Raw genomic sequence first — 18581 nt, 5'->3', positions numbered from 1 at the left:
AAATTAGGCATTGTTGCGCACTGTTGACATAGGCCTATAGATAAATGTGCATACATTTATTTCCAGTTCAGGGCTTGTGTTCTAAAAATAGATTTTAAAAATGTACTCACAAAAAAATGTAAATGTGGGTTGTCTGTGTACAGAGTGTGAGTAAAGTCTGTGTGTTACCTGGTGGGGCCACCATGCGTTGCCACTTCTGGAAGAGGCAGGTCTTGAGACAGTCTCTGGGACTCAGACTGTAGGTCTTGTGTCTGGACATCAACTCCTGCATCGGCTCCAAGATCACACACAGCTAGAGGAGAGAGAGAGAGAGAGAGAGAGAGAGGAGAGACAGAGAGAGAGAGACAGAGAGAGAGAGACAGAGAGAGAGAGACAGAGAGAGAGAGACAGAGAGAGACAGAGAGACAGAGAGAGACAGAGAGACAGAGAGAGACAGAGAGACAGAGAGACAGAGAGAGAGAGCAGAGAGAGCAGAGAGACAGAGAGACAGAGAGACAGAGAGAGAGAGACAGAGAGACAGAGAGACAGAGAGAGAGAGAGAGAGAGAGAGAGAGAGAGAGAGAGAGAGAGAGAGAGAGAGAGAGAGAGAGAGAGAGAGACAGAGAGAGAGAGAGAGAGAGAGAGAGAGAGAGAGAGAGAGAGAGAGAGAGACGAGAGAGAGAGAGAGAGAGAGAGAGAGAGAGAGAGAGAGAGACAGAGAGAGAGAGAGAGAGAGAGAGAGAGAGAGAGAGCGACAGAAAGACAGTCAGACAGAGACAGACATAAACATGAAAACACAGAAACGACACAATAGAATTCATTAAAAGTGCTATAGCTACACATTTAAAGTGAAAGTGCAATATGCTGTATACCAATACTGCTTAAGTACCAGCACCTCTAACCACATTTACCATTCCACTGACTAAAGCACTGAATGAGACTGAACCAGTGGAGGCTGTTGGGAGGAGCTATAGGAGGACAGGCTCATTGTAATGGCTGCAATGGAATAAATGGAACGGTATCAAACAAAATAAAACATATGGAAACCACATTTGACGCTGTTCCATTAATTCCATTCCAGCCATTACAATGAGCCCGTCCTCCTATAGCTCCACCCACCAGCCTCCACTGGACTGGACATACCCTGAGATAGTTGAGTGTGGAGTTGGACAGGCCACATCTTGTGATGTTTTTAGCCAGCTGATCCAGCATCTGAGGGTCCTGCACCTTGGAAGAGAGTGAAGTGGGGAGGGAGGGAAGAGAGAGCGGAGAGAACAACCAGGGGCGGGTGGTCAGTAACACTGGTCAGGCAATCAATTCATAAATCAATCCACCAAATATGTGTGTCAGGTTTCCATTAGGAAAATGTGGCGCCGGACAGTTGACCGGCAGCATTTTAATTTACCAGACATTTGAGATATATACCGGACCCATATACATTGCGTAACCTGATTAGGGCCTCCACCCACAGTGCTCAGAATGATAGAAATCATATTTAGATTATGGTCATTCATATTAACAGAACATACAAGTCGAGGCGCCAACAATGTGCGGTCCTTCTTAGTGAATTCTGATGCGTACTTTGAAGATGTTAGAATAACTGTCCACATTTACTTTTTGTGGCAACCCTGGGGCCAGCAGGAAGCTACAAAGGAAGGATCCAAAGGAAAGATCCCAAATTCATACAACCAGTAGGCCTAGGCTTAATAAAAAAAAAAGCAATGAGGCTGATACAACAAATCAGAACGTTTAGTTTAAAACGTTGATAAACTATTATTTCTTCACATTATAAGCACAGCAATGAGCACAAGGCAGTAGACTACATGTTAATGTTCGTTCCATAACGCAATTAGTGGAAAACCCATTGTCAAAGCGCACCGCATATGCAAGTGGTTTCATGTGACAGATGAAAATATCAGGTAGAAATTTTGAAACAGGACAGATCTAATATGCAACAATTAGCATGGGGTGCTAATATGACTAGGATTGTGCCTTTGGCGACTGGACAATGAAAGTTGATATAAAATAATTGCCTCCACGGATATGGTCTGATTTTGGGTAGGCTACTTTGAAGCAAGGTAAGACATGCCTCATAATAAGTAGTAAAACGTTCCGGTTTCAAACAATGTTGTATACAGTGCATTCGGAAAGTATTCAGACCCCTTGACTATTTTCCACATTTTGTTACGTTACAGCCTTATTCTAAAATTGATTAAATCGTTTTTTTCCCCCTCAATCTTCACACAATACCCCATAATGACAAAGCAAAAAATAGATATTTTGAAATGTTTGCAATTGTCACCTTTGGCAGTGATTACAGCCTTGAGTCTTCTTGGGTATGACGCTACAAGCTTGGCACACCTGTATTTTGGGAGTTTCTCCCATTCTTCTCTGTAGATCCTCTCAAGCTCTGTCAGGTTGGGTGGGGAGCATCGCTCCACAGCTATTTTCCAGTCTCTCCAGAGATGTTCGATTGGGTTCAAGTACCGGCTATGGCTGGGCCACTCAAGGATATTCAGAGACTTGTACCGAAGCCACTCCTGCGTTGTCTTGGCTATGTGCTTAGGGTCATTGTCCTGTTGGAAGGTGTACCTTCGCCCTAGTCTGAGGTCCTGAGCAGGTTTTCATCAAGGATCTCTACTTTGCTCCGTTCATCTTTGCCTCGATCCTGACTAGTCTCCCAGTCACTGCCGCTGAAAAACATCCCCACCGCATGATGCTGCCACCAACATGCTTCACCGTAGGGCTGGTGCCAGGTTTCCTCCAGACATGAAGCATGGCATTCAGGCCAAAGCATTCAATCTTGGTTTTATCAGACCAGATAATCTTGTTTCTCATTGTCTGAGAGTTTTTAAGTGCCTTTTGGCAAACTCCAAGCAGGCTGTCCAGTGCCTTTTACTGAGGAGTGGCTTCTGTCTGGCCACTCTACCATAAAAGCGTGATTGGTGGAGTGCTGCAGAGATGGTTGTCCTTCTGGAAGGTTCTCCCATCTCCACAGAGGAACCCTAGAGCTCTGTCAGAGTGACCATCGGGTTCTTGGTCACCTGCCTGACCAAGGCACTTCTCCCCCGATTGCTCAGTTTGGCCGGGCGGTGGTTCCAAACGTCTTCCATTTAAGAATGATGGAGGCCACTGTGTTCTTGGGGACCTTCAATGCTGCATAAATTTGTTGGTACCCTTCCCCAGATCTGTGCCTCGACACAATCCTGTCTCGGAGCTCTACGGACAATTCCTTCAACCTCATGGCTTGGTTTTTGCTCTGACATGCACTGTGTCATGACTTTCCCTCATGGGCTGAGGATCAAAGATCCTAGCTAGGCAAAGGTTTGAACACCCACTTTCCTGGGGGCCAGTTTTATGACCGGTCAAAAATTCCTTGCAGAAACTTTATTTTCCGTGCCATGCAGTATTGGGAGAGGGACTTTCCCTGTGAGACAAAGGAAGTCTTCCCACCAAGACTCCAACATCCAAAAGTGGATAATGAAACAATATTCCTGCTTAAAATAATGTGGGAAATGGTTGGTGGGGACTTAAAGAACAATCATGTCAAATTCGTTACTATGTTGTGATGTCATTAAAGACAGTGGAACAACATAACTATCTCTGGGGGTGTACACTTCCCAGTTATGGGGTTTGCATCTAATGGTTGTATAAAACGAATGATTAAGTATAATAATAATTTTGTGAAGATAACAATGTGATTTTAGCATTCTAGATGAGATGATTGTTTTCCATATTGATTTGGTCTCAGTCAGTGGCCACGCCCAGATGAGCACAAACATGATGAACGTCCCTTTGACCGAATGCATAAAAAGCCTTGTGATGAAATTCACCTCAGACCAGCAAGACCCACATTGGTGTCTCTGGTGGGCAAACCAGAGTCCTACATCATCAACACAACTATCGAGGACAGCTACACGTAAATACATGTTGCATTTCTAATCCAAATGAGCATTTAGTGGGGTTTTAAGCATTTGTATTTCCTTGAGCATAGTTTCCAAAGTAACCACGATAGTTTGAATCTCTGTCTCTCCCTTCCACTCTGACCCTCCTTCTACCCAAGCAGTCATGCTATTGTTAGTCAAGTCCACTAGGGACCTGTTTTCATTGTATTACGTTAGTAATCAATAACCTACAGTGGGGAGAACAAGTGAGAGACGGAATCTAAAACAAAATTCCAGAAAATCACATTGTATGATTTAAGTAATTAATTTGCATTTTATTGCATGACATACAGTGGGGAGAACAAGTATTTGATACACTGCCGATTTTGCAGGTTTTCCTACTTACAAAGCATGTAGAGGTTTGTAATTTTTATCATAGGTAGTACACTTCAACTGTGAGAGACGGAATCTAAAACAAAAATCCAGAAAATCACATTGTATGATTTTTAAGTAATTAATTTGCATTTTATTGCATGACATAAGTATTTGATACATCAGAAAAGCAGAACTTAATATTTGGTACAGAAACCTGTGTTTGCAATTACAGAGATCATACGTTTCCTGTAGGTCTTGACCAGGTTTGCACACACTGCAGCAGGGATTTTGGCCCACTCCTCCATACAGACCTTCTCTAGATCCTTCAGGTTTCGTGGCTGTCACTGGGCAATACAGACTTTCAGCTCCCTCCAAAGATGTTATATTGGGTTCAGGTCTGGAGACTGGCTAGGCCACTCCAGGACCTTGAGATGCTTCTTACGGAGCCACTCCTTAGTTGCCCTGGCTGTTTGTTTCGGGTCGTTGTCATGCTGGAAGACCCAGCCACGACCCATCTTCAATACTCTTACTGAGGGAAGGAGGTTGTTGGCCAAGATCTCGCGATACATGGCCCCATCCATCCTCCCCTCAATACGGTGCAGTCGTCCTGTCCCCTTTGCAGAAAAGCATCCCCATAGAATGATGTTTCCACCTCCATGCCTCACGGTTGGGATGGTGTTCTTGGGGTTGTACTCATTCTTCTTCTTCCTCCAAACACGGCGAGTGGAGTTTAGACCAAAAAGCTAAATTTTTGTCTCATCAGACCACATGACCTTCTCCCATTCCTCCTCTGGATCATCCAGATGGTCATTGGCAAACTTCAGACGGGACTGGACATGCACTGGCTTGAGCAGGGGGACCTTGCGTGCGCTGCAGGATTTTAATCCATGACGGCGTAGTGTGTTACTAATGGTAGTGTGTTACCTCACCTTCCTCATGATCATTGATGCCCCACGAGGTGAGATCTTGCATGGAGCCCCAGACCGAGGGTGATTGACCGTCATCTTGAACTTCTTCCATTTTCTAATAATTGCGCCAACAGTTGTTGCCTTCTCACCAAGCTGCTTGCCTATTGTCCTGTAGCCCATCCCAGCCTTGTGCAGGTTTTTTTATTCTGTCTCTCACTGTTCAAATAAACCTACCATTAAAATTATAGACTGATCATGTCTTTGTCAGTGGGCAAATGTACAAATTCAGCAAGGGATCAAATAGTTTTTTCCCTCACTGTCTGTTCCCTCTGTTCCCCATTGTCCTTGTTGATTATTGTCCCATGTCTGTTGGTCTCGTGAGTACCGTGTATTGTGCTCTTGGTATTACGGGTCACGTCCCGTGTATTGTTTAGAGGTTTACACCTCGCTCTTTTGTTTGGGTTACATCCCTGTGTAATATATATACACCAAGCTGCTTGCCTATTGTCCTGTAGCCCATTCCAGCCTTGTGCAGGTCTACAATTTTATCCCTGATGTCCTTACACAGCTCTCTGGTCTTGGCCATTGTGGAGAGGTTGGAGTCTGTTTGAGTGTGTGGACAGGTGTCTTTTATACAGCTAACGAGTTCAAACAGGTGCAGTTAATACAGGTAATGAGTGGAGAACAGGAGGGCTTCTTAAAGAAAAACTAACAGGTCTGTGAGAGCCGGAATTCTTACTGGTTGGTAGGTGATCAAATACTTATGTCATGCAATAAAATGCAAATTAATTACTTAAAAATCATACAATGTGATTTTCTGGATTTTTGTTTTAGATTCCGTCTCTCACAGTTGAAGTGTACCTATGATAAAAATGACAGACCTCTACATGCTTTGTAAGTAGGAAAACCTGCAAAATCAGCTGTGTATCAAATACTTGTTCTCCCCACTGTACGTCTGTGTGTGTGTTTGTATTGAGTTATTATTTAGTTAGTAAATAAATAAGCCAATTTGTGTATTGCTGATTCATCAATAAGGATAGGGTTCTTGCAGGTTCAAGGATTATGCAATGTTCAGAATGAGACTGATAAGAGGTAATTATTTAATAAGTGACTGTTATCGATATATAACATATCTTCTAAGAGTTTAATTCGGGAGATGGTAACTCGTTAAACAACTTCATCCGTGGTGCCCCAAATTCCTAATTAGTTAATTGTTACATTATTAATTTAATTGAGTGACAATTAAACATAGATAGGTGATTCGATAAATAACAGTCATACATTAAAGTGAGTCACGACAACTGTCAACTGTGGGACCTTATTTAGACAGGTGTGTGCCTTTCCAAATCATATCCAATCATTTGAATTTACCACAGGTGAACTCCAATCAAGTTGTAGAAACATCAAGGATGATCAATGGACACAGGATGCACCTGAGCTAAATTCAGAGTCTCATAGAAAAGGGTCTGAATACTTATCTAAATAAGGTATTTGTTTTTATTTTAAATAAAATTTGAAAAAATGTCAAAAAAACGTTTTTTGCTTCGTCATTATGGGGCATTGTGTGTAGATTGCTGAGGATATTTTTTTATTTAATTCATTTTAGAATAAGGCTGAAACTTAACAAAACTTGGAAAAAGTCAAGGGGTCTGAATACTTCCGAAGGCACTGTATGTTTTCAAAATGCATACTGCCTCCAGCTCAGTGCAAAGTGGTGTGACGCGCTGATGAAGCCCAATGTCCGTTAACTATGCAGTAGTTGTTTGAGATGCTGTAGCAGCAGCTCTCGTGCTGTCTGACATATGCTGCTCAAAGGCTCAGTACCTGTATGCTGATACATAACAAATATACTGTACACAAACGCCAATTTAATTCCACAAAATTATGCAAATTAACCTATAGACTGATAAGCATGACCAGTCAAATATATTTCCATCAATTAATAGACTAAAAAGTATTATTTCACAATAGGATTTCTCTCGTCTTCTCCGGGACTCACGTGCATGGCCAGTATGCTGCGAGGCAGGACTTCTCTGTGTTGTCTGATGCTAAAATGCCACGTCTTGATCCTCATCATGTCGTCAAACATGAACTCCAGGTACAGACGGCCCTCCACACACACCTAAAGCAGAGAGAGGTTAGAGTTCAAACGCCTAGAGCAAGGGAGAGGTAAGGTTTCCTATCATAAAGTGCACAGAAAATAGGGGGAGAAAAAGAGTTGGGGATAAAAGAGGCTAAAATACATGTTTGGATTTGTAAATGGAAGGTGGAGTTGTGGAATTCTAAATGGGGAATGCATATGTTCAAATGTACCAGAAAGTGTTTTTTCGTACCTGTGTGAACATGGGCTTGCCATTCTGTGTAACCATGGTGCACTGGTCACAGTCCAGAGACACAAAGTTAGTGTGGAAGGACTCTTTAGGGTGCTTCAATGTGTAGAACAGCTCAGTGGCGCCCCCTTCAAAGATACTCCGGAAATAACGCGGGATCAATGTCCGCCCGATAGCTAGGGAGAGGATACGTTTACTGTTTCAATAAAATGATTTTATATCAAATGCAGATTTACACGTTACGGTTACAGACGGTGAAATGTATACAATCCCATAATAAAGCATAACCTCCCTGAAATTCTAAATGTTTCTTACTGTATCGTTTGGGCCCGTCCTCCAGACAAAAGGTGATGGTGAGCATGGCATCATCCTCAAAGAACTCCATGGTGAAGGCATCCCACCAGAGATTGTCACAGTCCTACAACACACAACATACAATCGATTAGTCCAACAGTAAAGGGAAGAGAATATACAGTTGAAGTCTGAAGTTTACATACACCTTTAGCCAAATACATTTAAACTCAGTTTTTCACAATTCCTGACATTTAATCCTAGTAAAAATTCCCCGTCTTAGGTCAGTTAGGATCACCACTTTATTTTAAGAATTTGAAATGTCAGAATAATAGTAGAGAGAATGATTTATTTCAGCTTTTATTTATTTCATCACATTCCCAGTGGGTCAGAAGTTTACATACACTCAATTAGTATTTGGTAGCATTGCCTTTAAATTGTTTAACTTGGGTCAAATGTTTCGGGTAGCCTTCCACAAGCTTCCCACAATAAGTTGGGTGAATTTTGGCCCATTCCACCTGACAGAGCTGGTGTAACTGAGTCAGGTTTATAGGCCTCCTTGCTCGCACAAACTTTTTCGTTCTGCCAACAAATGTTCTATAGGATTGAGGTCAGGGCTTTGTGATGGCCACTCCAATACCTTGACTTTGTTGCCCTTAAGCCATTTTGCCACAACTTTGGAAGTATGCTTGGGGTCATTGTCCATTTGGAAGACCCATTTGCGACCAAGCTTTAACTTCCTGACTGATGTCTTGAGATGTTGCTTCAATATATCCACATAATTTTCCTTCCTCATGATGTCATCTATTTTGTGAAGTGCACCAGGCCCTCCCCCTTTTTCCTCCAAACATAACGATGGTCATTATGGCCAAACAGTTCTATTTTTGTTTCATGAGACCAAAGGACATTTCTCCAAAAAGTACGATTTTGTCCCCATGTGCAGTTGCAAATTATAGTCTGGCTTTTTTATGGCGGTTTTGGAGCAGTGGCTTCTTCCTTGCTGGGATTGCTTTCGCACCAAAGTACGTTCATCTCTAGGAGACAGAACGCGTCTCCTTCCTGAGCGGTATGACGGTTGCGTGGTCCCATGGTGTTTATACTTGCGTACTATTGTTTGTACAGATAAAAGTGGTACCGTCAGGCGTTTGGAAATTGCTCCCAAGGATGAACCAGACTTGTGGAGGTCTACAATTTTTGTCTGAGGTCTTGGCTGATTTCTTTTGATTTCCCCATGATGTCAAGCAAAGAGGCACTGAGTTTGAAGGTTGGCCTTGAAATATATCCACAGGTACACCTCCAACTGACTCAAATGATGTCAATTAGCCTATCAGAAGCTTCTAAAGCCATGACATCATTTTCTGGAATTTTCCAAGCTGTTTAAAGGCACAGTCAACTTAGTGTATGTAAACTTCTGACCAACTGGAATTGTGATACAGTGAATTATAAGTTAAATAATCTGTCTGTAAACAATTGTTGGAAAAATTTAATAAATCATTCAATAATTCAATCTCCCACCACAGACTAAGGGCACAGCCAAATCGCCATCATCGCTCACCTCCGTCCAGTTCTGTAGCCGTTTGTTGAGCTCAAATATCCTGTAGTCTGTCTGGTTGCCGTATGGTGTTGGTCTCCTGCAACAGGACAGAGCAGGGTCAGTACAGATGGACTAGACTTAAAGGCACAACAATTTTATTTTCCAATGTAAAGTTTTGTTCCAACACTATTTGGAGGCCTGAGGGGGTAAAGGTTGATGCTTTGAAGGTCAGTCGGTGTACTCACCCCATGCCAGGCTCTAGGTATGACGGGGGGTACATTGGAGTTGGCCTGCAGACGGAAAGACAGGAGAGTCAAAATTAAACAACCCAGTATTATATAGGTACTAATAGTAATAACTTCCAGTACTAACAGTATTGGCAGATGTGTGTGTGTGTCCTACCCCACGTCCCTGTCCAGCATGGTGCCGGGGTGGAAGGGGGGGAAGGTACTGCCGTTAGGGCCGGGCTCCTTTGGGGAGTACAGCTTGAACGACTTAGACGAACAGCCTGGAAAGAAAGAAAGAAAGAAAGAGAGCTTGAACGACTTGGACGATGGGCTTGTAGCCTGAGGCTCCGAACAGAGTCGTATACAGCCCGTGGTACAAAAATCAACCAATGAATTGCATCCTCGCGCCAACACGCCCCACGATTAAGCCAGCTACAACCAATTAATTGACTTGCTTGTTTTTGCCCCTTCATGTGTGAAAGCAGCCTATTAGAAAAATATGCATATTTAATCTTATTTACACTCTACCAGGTAGGTTAACTGAAATAACATTCATTTACAGCATATTTCAGGGTATAGATGAGAAAACAGGTAATGTAAATGGGACACTCCTCTCAGTCTTTCTATCATAGGGCTGGCAGGGTACAGTAGCAGGGATGCAAACTGGTGAGGGCCCAAAAAGGGGAAAAATGTCACACGGAAACAAGCAAAAAATCGAAACTTCCGATTTTCAGTGGGGTTGTCACAACACCAACTAACGATGTGATACCAGGCCAAGTATCACGATACAGAGTATTATATTGACACCACAGGGTTGGCCCCCTCTCAATCACACACACTCTGTCACACACACACACACTGTCACAAACACACACTGTCACACACACACACACACTCTGTCACAAACACACACACACTGTCACACAAACACACTCTGTCACACACACACTGTCACAAACACACACACACACACTGTCACACACACACACACTCTGTCACACACACACACACACACACACTCTGTCACACACTGTCACACACACACACAGTCACACACACACTCTGTCACAAACACACTCTGTCACACACACACACACTCCATCACACACACAAACACTCTCTCACACACACACACACACTCTGCCATACAAACACACTCTGCCACACAAACACACTGTCACACACACACACTGTCACACACACACACTGTCACACACACACACTGTCACACACACACACTCTGTCACACACACACACTCTGTCACACACACACACTCTGTCACACACACACACTCTGTCACACACTGTCACACACACACACTCTGTCACACACTGTCACACACACACACACACTCTGTCACACACACTCTGTCACACACATACACACACACACTGTCACACACACACACACTGTCACTCACACACACACTCTGGCACACACACACACACTGTCACACACACACTCTGTCACACACACACTCTGTCACACACACACTCTGTCACACACACACTCTGTCACACACACACTCTGTCACACACACACTCTGTCACACACACACTCTGTCACACACACACACACTGTCACACACACACACTGTCACACACACACACACTGTCACACACACACACACACACACACACAGTCACACACACACACACTCTCTGTCACACACACACACACTCTGTCACACACACACACACACACACACACTCTCTGTCACACACACACACTCTCTGTCACACACACACACACTCTCTGTCATACACACACACACTCTCTGTCACACACACACACTCTGTCACACACACACACTCTCTGTCACACACACACACACTCTGTCACACACACACACACACACACTCTGTCACACACACGCACTGTCACACACACACACACTGTCACACACACAAACACACTCTGTCACACACACACTCTGTCACACACACACACACACACTCTGTCACACACACACACACACACTCTGTCACACACACACACACACACACTGTCACACACACTGTCACACACTGTCACACACACACACTCTGTCACACACACACACACACTCTGTCACACACACACACTCTGTCACACAAACACACACACACTCTGTCACACACACACACACACAAACTCTGTTACACACACACACACACACACTCTTTCACACACACACACACACACACTCTTTCACACACACACACACTCTGTCACACACACACACACTCTGTCACACACACACACTCTGTCACACACACACACTCTGTCACACACACACACACTGTCACACACACACTCTGTCACACACACAAACTCTGTCACACACACACACTGTCACAAACAAACACTGTCACACACACACACACACTCTGTCACACACACACTCTGTCACACACACACTCTGTCACACACACACACACTGTCACACACACACTCTGTCACACACACACACTGTCACAAACAAACACTGTCACACACACACACACACTCTGTCACACACACACTCTGTCACACACACACTCTGTCACACACACACACTCTGTCACACACACACACTCTGTCACACACACACACTCTGTCACACACACACACTCTGTCACACACACACACACACTGTCACACACACACACTCTGTCACACACACACACACACTCTGTCACACACACACTGTCACAAACACACTGTCACAAACAAACACTGTCACACACACACACACACTCTGTCACACACACACACACTCTGTCACGCACACACACACACACACTCTGTCACACACAAACACACTGTCACACACACACTCTGTCACACACACACACTCTGTCACACACACACACTGTCACAAACAAACACTGTCACACACACACACACACTGTCACACACACACTCTGTCACACACACACTCTGTCACACACACACACTCTGTCACACACACACACACTCTGTCACACACACACACACTGTCACACACACACACACTCTGTCACACACACACACACTCTGTCACACACACACACTCTGTCACACACACACACTGTCACACACACACACTGTCACACACACACACACTCTGTCACACACACACACACTCTGTCACACACACACACACTCTGTCACACACACACTGTCACAAACACACTGTCACAAACAAATACTGTCACACACACACACACACACTCTGTCACACACACACTCTGTCACACACACACACACTCTGTCACGCACACACACACACACACTCTGTCACACACACACACACTCTGTCACGCACACACACACACTCTGTCACACACACACACACACTCTGTCACACACACACACACACTCTGTCACACACACACACACACTGTCACACACACACACACACACACTCTGTCACACACACACTGTCACACACACACACACACTCTGTCACACACACACACTGTCACACACACAAACTCTGTCACACACACACTCTGTCAAACACACACTCTGTCACACACACACACACACACTCTGTCACACACACACACACACTCTGTCACACACACACTCTGTCACACACACACACTCTGTCACACACACACACACTCTGTCACACACACACACTCTGTCACACACTGTCACACACACACACTCTGTCACACACATACACAGTCACACACACACACTCTGTCACACACACACACTCTGTCACACACACACACACTCTGTCACACACACACACTGTCACACACACACACTCTGTCACACACACACACTGTCTCACACACACACACTGTCACACACACACACACTGTCACACACACACACTGTCACACACACACACACTCTGTCACACACACACACACAGTCACACACACACACAGTCACACACACACACTCTGTCACACACACACACACTCTGTCACACACTCTGTCACGCACACACACTCTGTCACACACACACACACACTCTGTCACGCACACACACACACTCTGTCACACACACACACACTCTGTCACGCACACACACACACTCTGTCACACACACACACACTCTGTCACACACACACACACACACTGTCACACACACAAACTCTGTCACACACACACTCTGTCACACACACACTCTGTCACACACACACTCTGTCACACACACACTCTGTCACACACACACTCTGTCACACACACACTCTGTCACACACACACACACACACACACTCTGTCACACACACACACACACACTCTGTCACACACACACACACTCTGTCACACACACACTCTGTCACACACACACACTCTGTCACACACACACACACTCTGTCACACACACACACACTGTCACACACACACACTCTGTCACACACATACACAGTCACACACACTCTGTCACACACACACACACTCTGTCACACACACACACACACTGTCACACACACACACTCTGTCACACACACACACTGTCTCACACACACACACTGTCACACACACACACACTGTCACACACACACACTGTCACACACACACACACACACTGTCACACACACACACACTCTGTCACACACACACACACAGTCACACACACACACTCTGTCACACACACACACACTCTGTCACACACACACACACTCTGTCACACACACACAGACTCTGTCACAAACACACAGACTCTGTCACACACACACAGACACTGTCACACACACACAGACACTCTGTCACACACACACAGACACTCTGTCACACACACACAGACACTCTGTCACACACACACAGACACTCTGTCACACACACACAGACACTCTGTCACACACACACAGACACTCTGTCACACACACACAGACACACACACACACACACACACACACACACTCTGTCACACACACACCCACTGTCACACACACATACACACTGTCACACACACACTCTGTCACACACACACTGTCACACACACACTGTCACACACACTGTCACACACACACTGTCACACACACTTTGTCACACACACACACACACTGTCACACACTGTCACACACACACACTCTGTCACACACACACACTCTGTCACACACACACACACTGTCACACACACACCCACTGTCACACACACACACACACACACTCTGTCACACACACACACACACTGTCACACACACACACACACTGTCACACACACACGCACTGTCACACACACACACACTGTCACACACACACACTGTCACACACACACACTGTCACACACACAGACACTGTCACACACACAGACACTGTCACACACACACACACAGACACTCTGTCACACACACACACACACACACTGTCACACACACACACACTGTCACACACACACACACACACACTGTCACACACACACTGTCACACACACACCCACTGTCACACACACACACACACTCTGTCACACACACACTCTGTCACACACACACACACTGTCACACACACACACACTGTCACACACACACACACACCCTGTCACACACACTTTGTCACACACACTGTCACACACAGTCACACACACACACACACTGTCACACACACACTCTGTCACACACACACACACACCCTGTCACACACACACACACTGTCACACACACTTTGTCACACACACTGTCACACACACACTGTCACACACAGACACTGTCACACACACACAGACACTGTCACACACACACACTCTGTCACACACACACACACACCCTGTCACACACACAAACACTATCACACACACTGTCACACACACTTTGTCACACACACTGTCACACACAGACACTGTCACACACACACAGACACTGTCACACACACACTGTCACACACACACAGACACTGTCACACACACACTGTCACACACACACACAGAGACACTGTCACACACTGTCACACACATACTGTCACACACACAGACACTGTCACACACACACCGAGACACTGTCACACACACACACACACACACTGTCACACACAAACTCTGTCACACACACACACACACACACACTGTCACACACACACACAAACACTGTCACACACACACACACGCTGCTGCCATTCTCTGTTTATTATCTATGCATAGTCACTTTAACTCTACCAACATGTACAGTACAAGTCAAAAGTTTAGACACCTACTCATTCCATGGTTTCTTTATTTGTACTATTTTCTACATTGTAGAATAATAGTGAATACATCAAAAAATGAAATAACACATGGAATCATGTAATCAAAAAAGTATTAAACAAATCAAAATATATTTTATATTTGAGATTCTTCAAGGTAGCCACCCTTTGCCTTGATGACAACTTTGCACACCCTTGGCATTCTCTCAAGCAGCTTCATGAGGTAGTCACCTGGAATGCATTTCAATTAACAGGTGTGCCTTCTTATTTGTGGAATTTGTGGAATTTCTTTCCTTCTTAATGCGTTTGAGCCAATCAGTTGTGTTGTGACAAGGTAGGGGTGGTATACAGAAGGAGAGCCCTATTTGGTAAAAGACCAAGTCCATATTATGTCAAGAACCGCTCAAATAAGCAAAGACACACGACAGTCCATCATTACTTTAAGACATGAAGGTCAGTCAATCAGGAAAATAAACTTTCAAAGTTCTTAATTTAAGTGCAGTTGCAAAACCCATCAAGCGCTATGATGAAACTGGCTCTCATGAGGACCGCCACAGGAAAGGAAGACCCAGAGTTACCTCTGCTGCAGAGGATAAGTTCATTAGCGTTACCAGCCTCAGAAATTGCAGCCCAAATAAATGCTTCACAGAGTTCAAGTAACAGACACATCAACATCAACCGTTCAGAGGAGACTGTGTGAATCAGGCCTTCATGGTCAAATTGCTGCAAAGAAACCACTACTAAAGGACACCTATAAGAAGAAGAGACTTGCTTGGGCCAAGAAACACGAGCCTGCCCTCCTTCCACTCTAGTGCACAACAGCCAGCCCAGGTCATTATAAAGGCATCCGTATGCTTCCCAGCCAAAACTGTTCGGAAGAGTTTGTGCATATATTATGACGAAATGTTGTGATGTTTTTGTTCATTTTAGACTTCGGTGAGGGTTTGTTTGGCTGTTTGGGCCGGGCACACATTTTTTCTGGAGGCAATCCGAAGTCTATGCCCATTCCTCTGTGATTGGTCAACAGTAGGGATTCTTCAATAAAGTATTGTCTTTCAACAAGACTACTTTTTTTCATACACATTTTTTCATTGAGAAATACTGCACCAAAAATCTTATTTAGATGTAAAATTGAGCGACTAAGATCTCCTCTGCAAAAGCATCAATATTGATGTCAGATTTCTTGAGTTAACTTAGATGAATTCAGACTATTTTGAGGATCTGGCTACGGTTTCTCAAAATGGACAAACAGTACTATTGACGCTTTTTTCTTGTTTTTCAAGCGGGGGTCTTTTAAGGGAGTATGCGAGCACACATGTTCGGTTAGCCGAGTTGGGCTAGGCGCCAGCCGAACTGAAGCATGCCGACGCCTTAACACAGAGGAAAAACCATGAATAGCTTCTACAACAACTCTGATATGCTCCCAAAAGCAGAATCCTGCATTTGACCAATAAAGCATGGTTGGGAAAATAACATTACCCATATTATACACTTACCCCCCCCATCCCATTGCCACTTCCAAAACGCCCCCCGTCTCTTGTTTCACTGCACCCCAGAGAGTCTGTCTCTCCTCCCTGGTCCTTCTCTATAGGGTTCACTGCAGTTCTATAGGCATGACCTTTGACCTGGCAGCAACCACAAACCCCAGTACACCAGACCCAGACAGAGACAACCCCCTATATTCACTCAGCATTTCTCTAGCCTAGCCAAGTACGTCATATTACACTACTCATTCATCATTCTGCAATCAATAAAAATCATTTTTATTACACAGACTGGCTTTAAGCCTTCAACCTCAGCATATAGCGATGCCAACATGAGAACATAGCCAACATGAGAATATAATAGATAAGCAGTCAGTGGCATCCACTCACCCTACTCTGGGGTCAACACTAGTTCTCAAAATGGAGGAGGGGGTCCTTGTCTTTATGACAGATGTAGATGGATGACAGATATTTAAACATCGAAGTCACAGAGCTGAGAAGCTAGCAGCCAACTACATGGTGAATTCTTCATTAACTGTCTTCTCTTGATGAATACTAACGCATGAGATCAGTTGAACAACGGTTTGACTGGACACTGATAAGCTAGCTAACTAGTTACAACAGCAAGATCGTCTGTGTTGACCAGCGGCAGTGAATAGTTAGCTAGCTGGCGTTAGCCAACGCTAAACTAGCTAACGTTAGCTAGCTAACTGTTAGGTAACTAACGTTAAGTAGCTAGCTGCACGGGCCGCACTCGAAATCTCACTTTTGCATCATAATAATTCATTGCTACCGAAAATTGCAATAAGACTAGTAACTAGAGTTAATTGCTAACACTTCAAGCCACCATACCTGCACAGAATGGTTCAACGAAACGCTATGTTTTTTTTCAACACCACTGCTCGGTTAGCAGGCTAGCTTGAATGCTAGCTGTCCCAATTTGAAGCACCTTCAGGCTCAGCGTAAAGTAGCCGTTATTTCAGTTTTCCTCTCCGAAACAAAACGAAAAGCAAAATAAAAGTGACAAGAATTAGTATTTCCTCAGTTGCGTTATTTTTGCTCCTCCAAAGTATAGTTTTTTTTTTAGCAACCCAGATGTTGAAAAGTGGTAAAGGAGCCAAACCCTTTGTTCCTAGCCAGCAGCCCCCGTCTTTGCACTTGCTTCCCCCTGGCTCTTCTTCTTCAGTGGGGTTTATCGGCGGTTGGCACGTCATGGTGCATTACCGCCACCTACTGTACTGGAGTGTGGGCCAGAGACAGGGAGAAACTAAATCCTACCTGCCATCCCCGTTGCTCTTATAAAATATAACAAAATATTTTTAACTATATCTAATGACGTTCTACTCAATATACTCTTTAAACTAATTTCCTGAAAAGGGGTGGTGGGGTTGGAAAGTAATAAAGGGAAATATATTTCTTTAAAGGATATGTGTATATATATATGTATGTATTTGTATGTATATGTATGTATGTATATGTATATA

General features: G+C 44.3%; 1 protein-coding gene across 7 annotated transcripts in view; it reads right to left on the bottom strand.

Annotated features, from left to right (window-relative positions):
• LOC121553753 (LIM domain-binding protein 1-like) overlaps positions 1–18581 on the bottom strand; it is a 50269-nt gene that overhangs the window by 11424 nt on the left and 20264 nt on the right. For 4 of the 7 annotated variants that reach the window (XM_045211498.1, XM_045211499.1, XM_045211503.1 and 1 more), the window contains exons 3-10: positions 9704–9809; positions 9547–9591; positions 9323–9398; positions 7792–7894; positions 7480–7652; positions 7146–7268; positions 1123–1206; positions 169–292 (exon numbers count right to left, since the gene is read on the bottom strand). In XM_045211498.1, the coding sequence (XP_045067433.1) occupies positions 169–292; positions 1123–1206; positions 7146–7268; positions 7480–7652; positions 7792–7894; positions 9323–9398; positions 9547–9591; positions 9704–9809 (834 nt within the window). Of the gene's footprint in view, positions 1–168; positions 293–1122; positions 1207–7145; positions 7269–7479; positions 7653–7791; positions 7895–9322; positions 9399–9546; positions 9592–9703; positions 9810–17487; positions 17580–17949; positions 18265–18581 lie in introns of those variants that run through there. The other 3 variants (XM_045211501.1, XM_045211502.1, XM_045211500.1) reach the window with 3 other exon arrangements.

The sequence above is a fragment of the Coregonus clupeaformis genome, chromosome 37, assembly GCF_020615455.1.
Source record: "Coregonus clupeaformis isolate EN_2021a chromosome 37, ASM2061545v1, whole genome shotgun sequence".
Classification (NCBI taxonomy): domain Eukaryota; kingdom Metazoa; phylum Chordata; class Actinopteri; order Salmoniformes; family Salmonidae; genus Coregonus; species Coregonus clupeaformis.
This window is presented reverse-complemented; position numbering and strand designations above follow the sequence as displayed.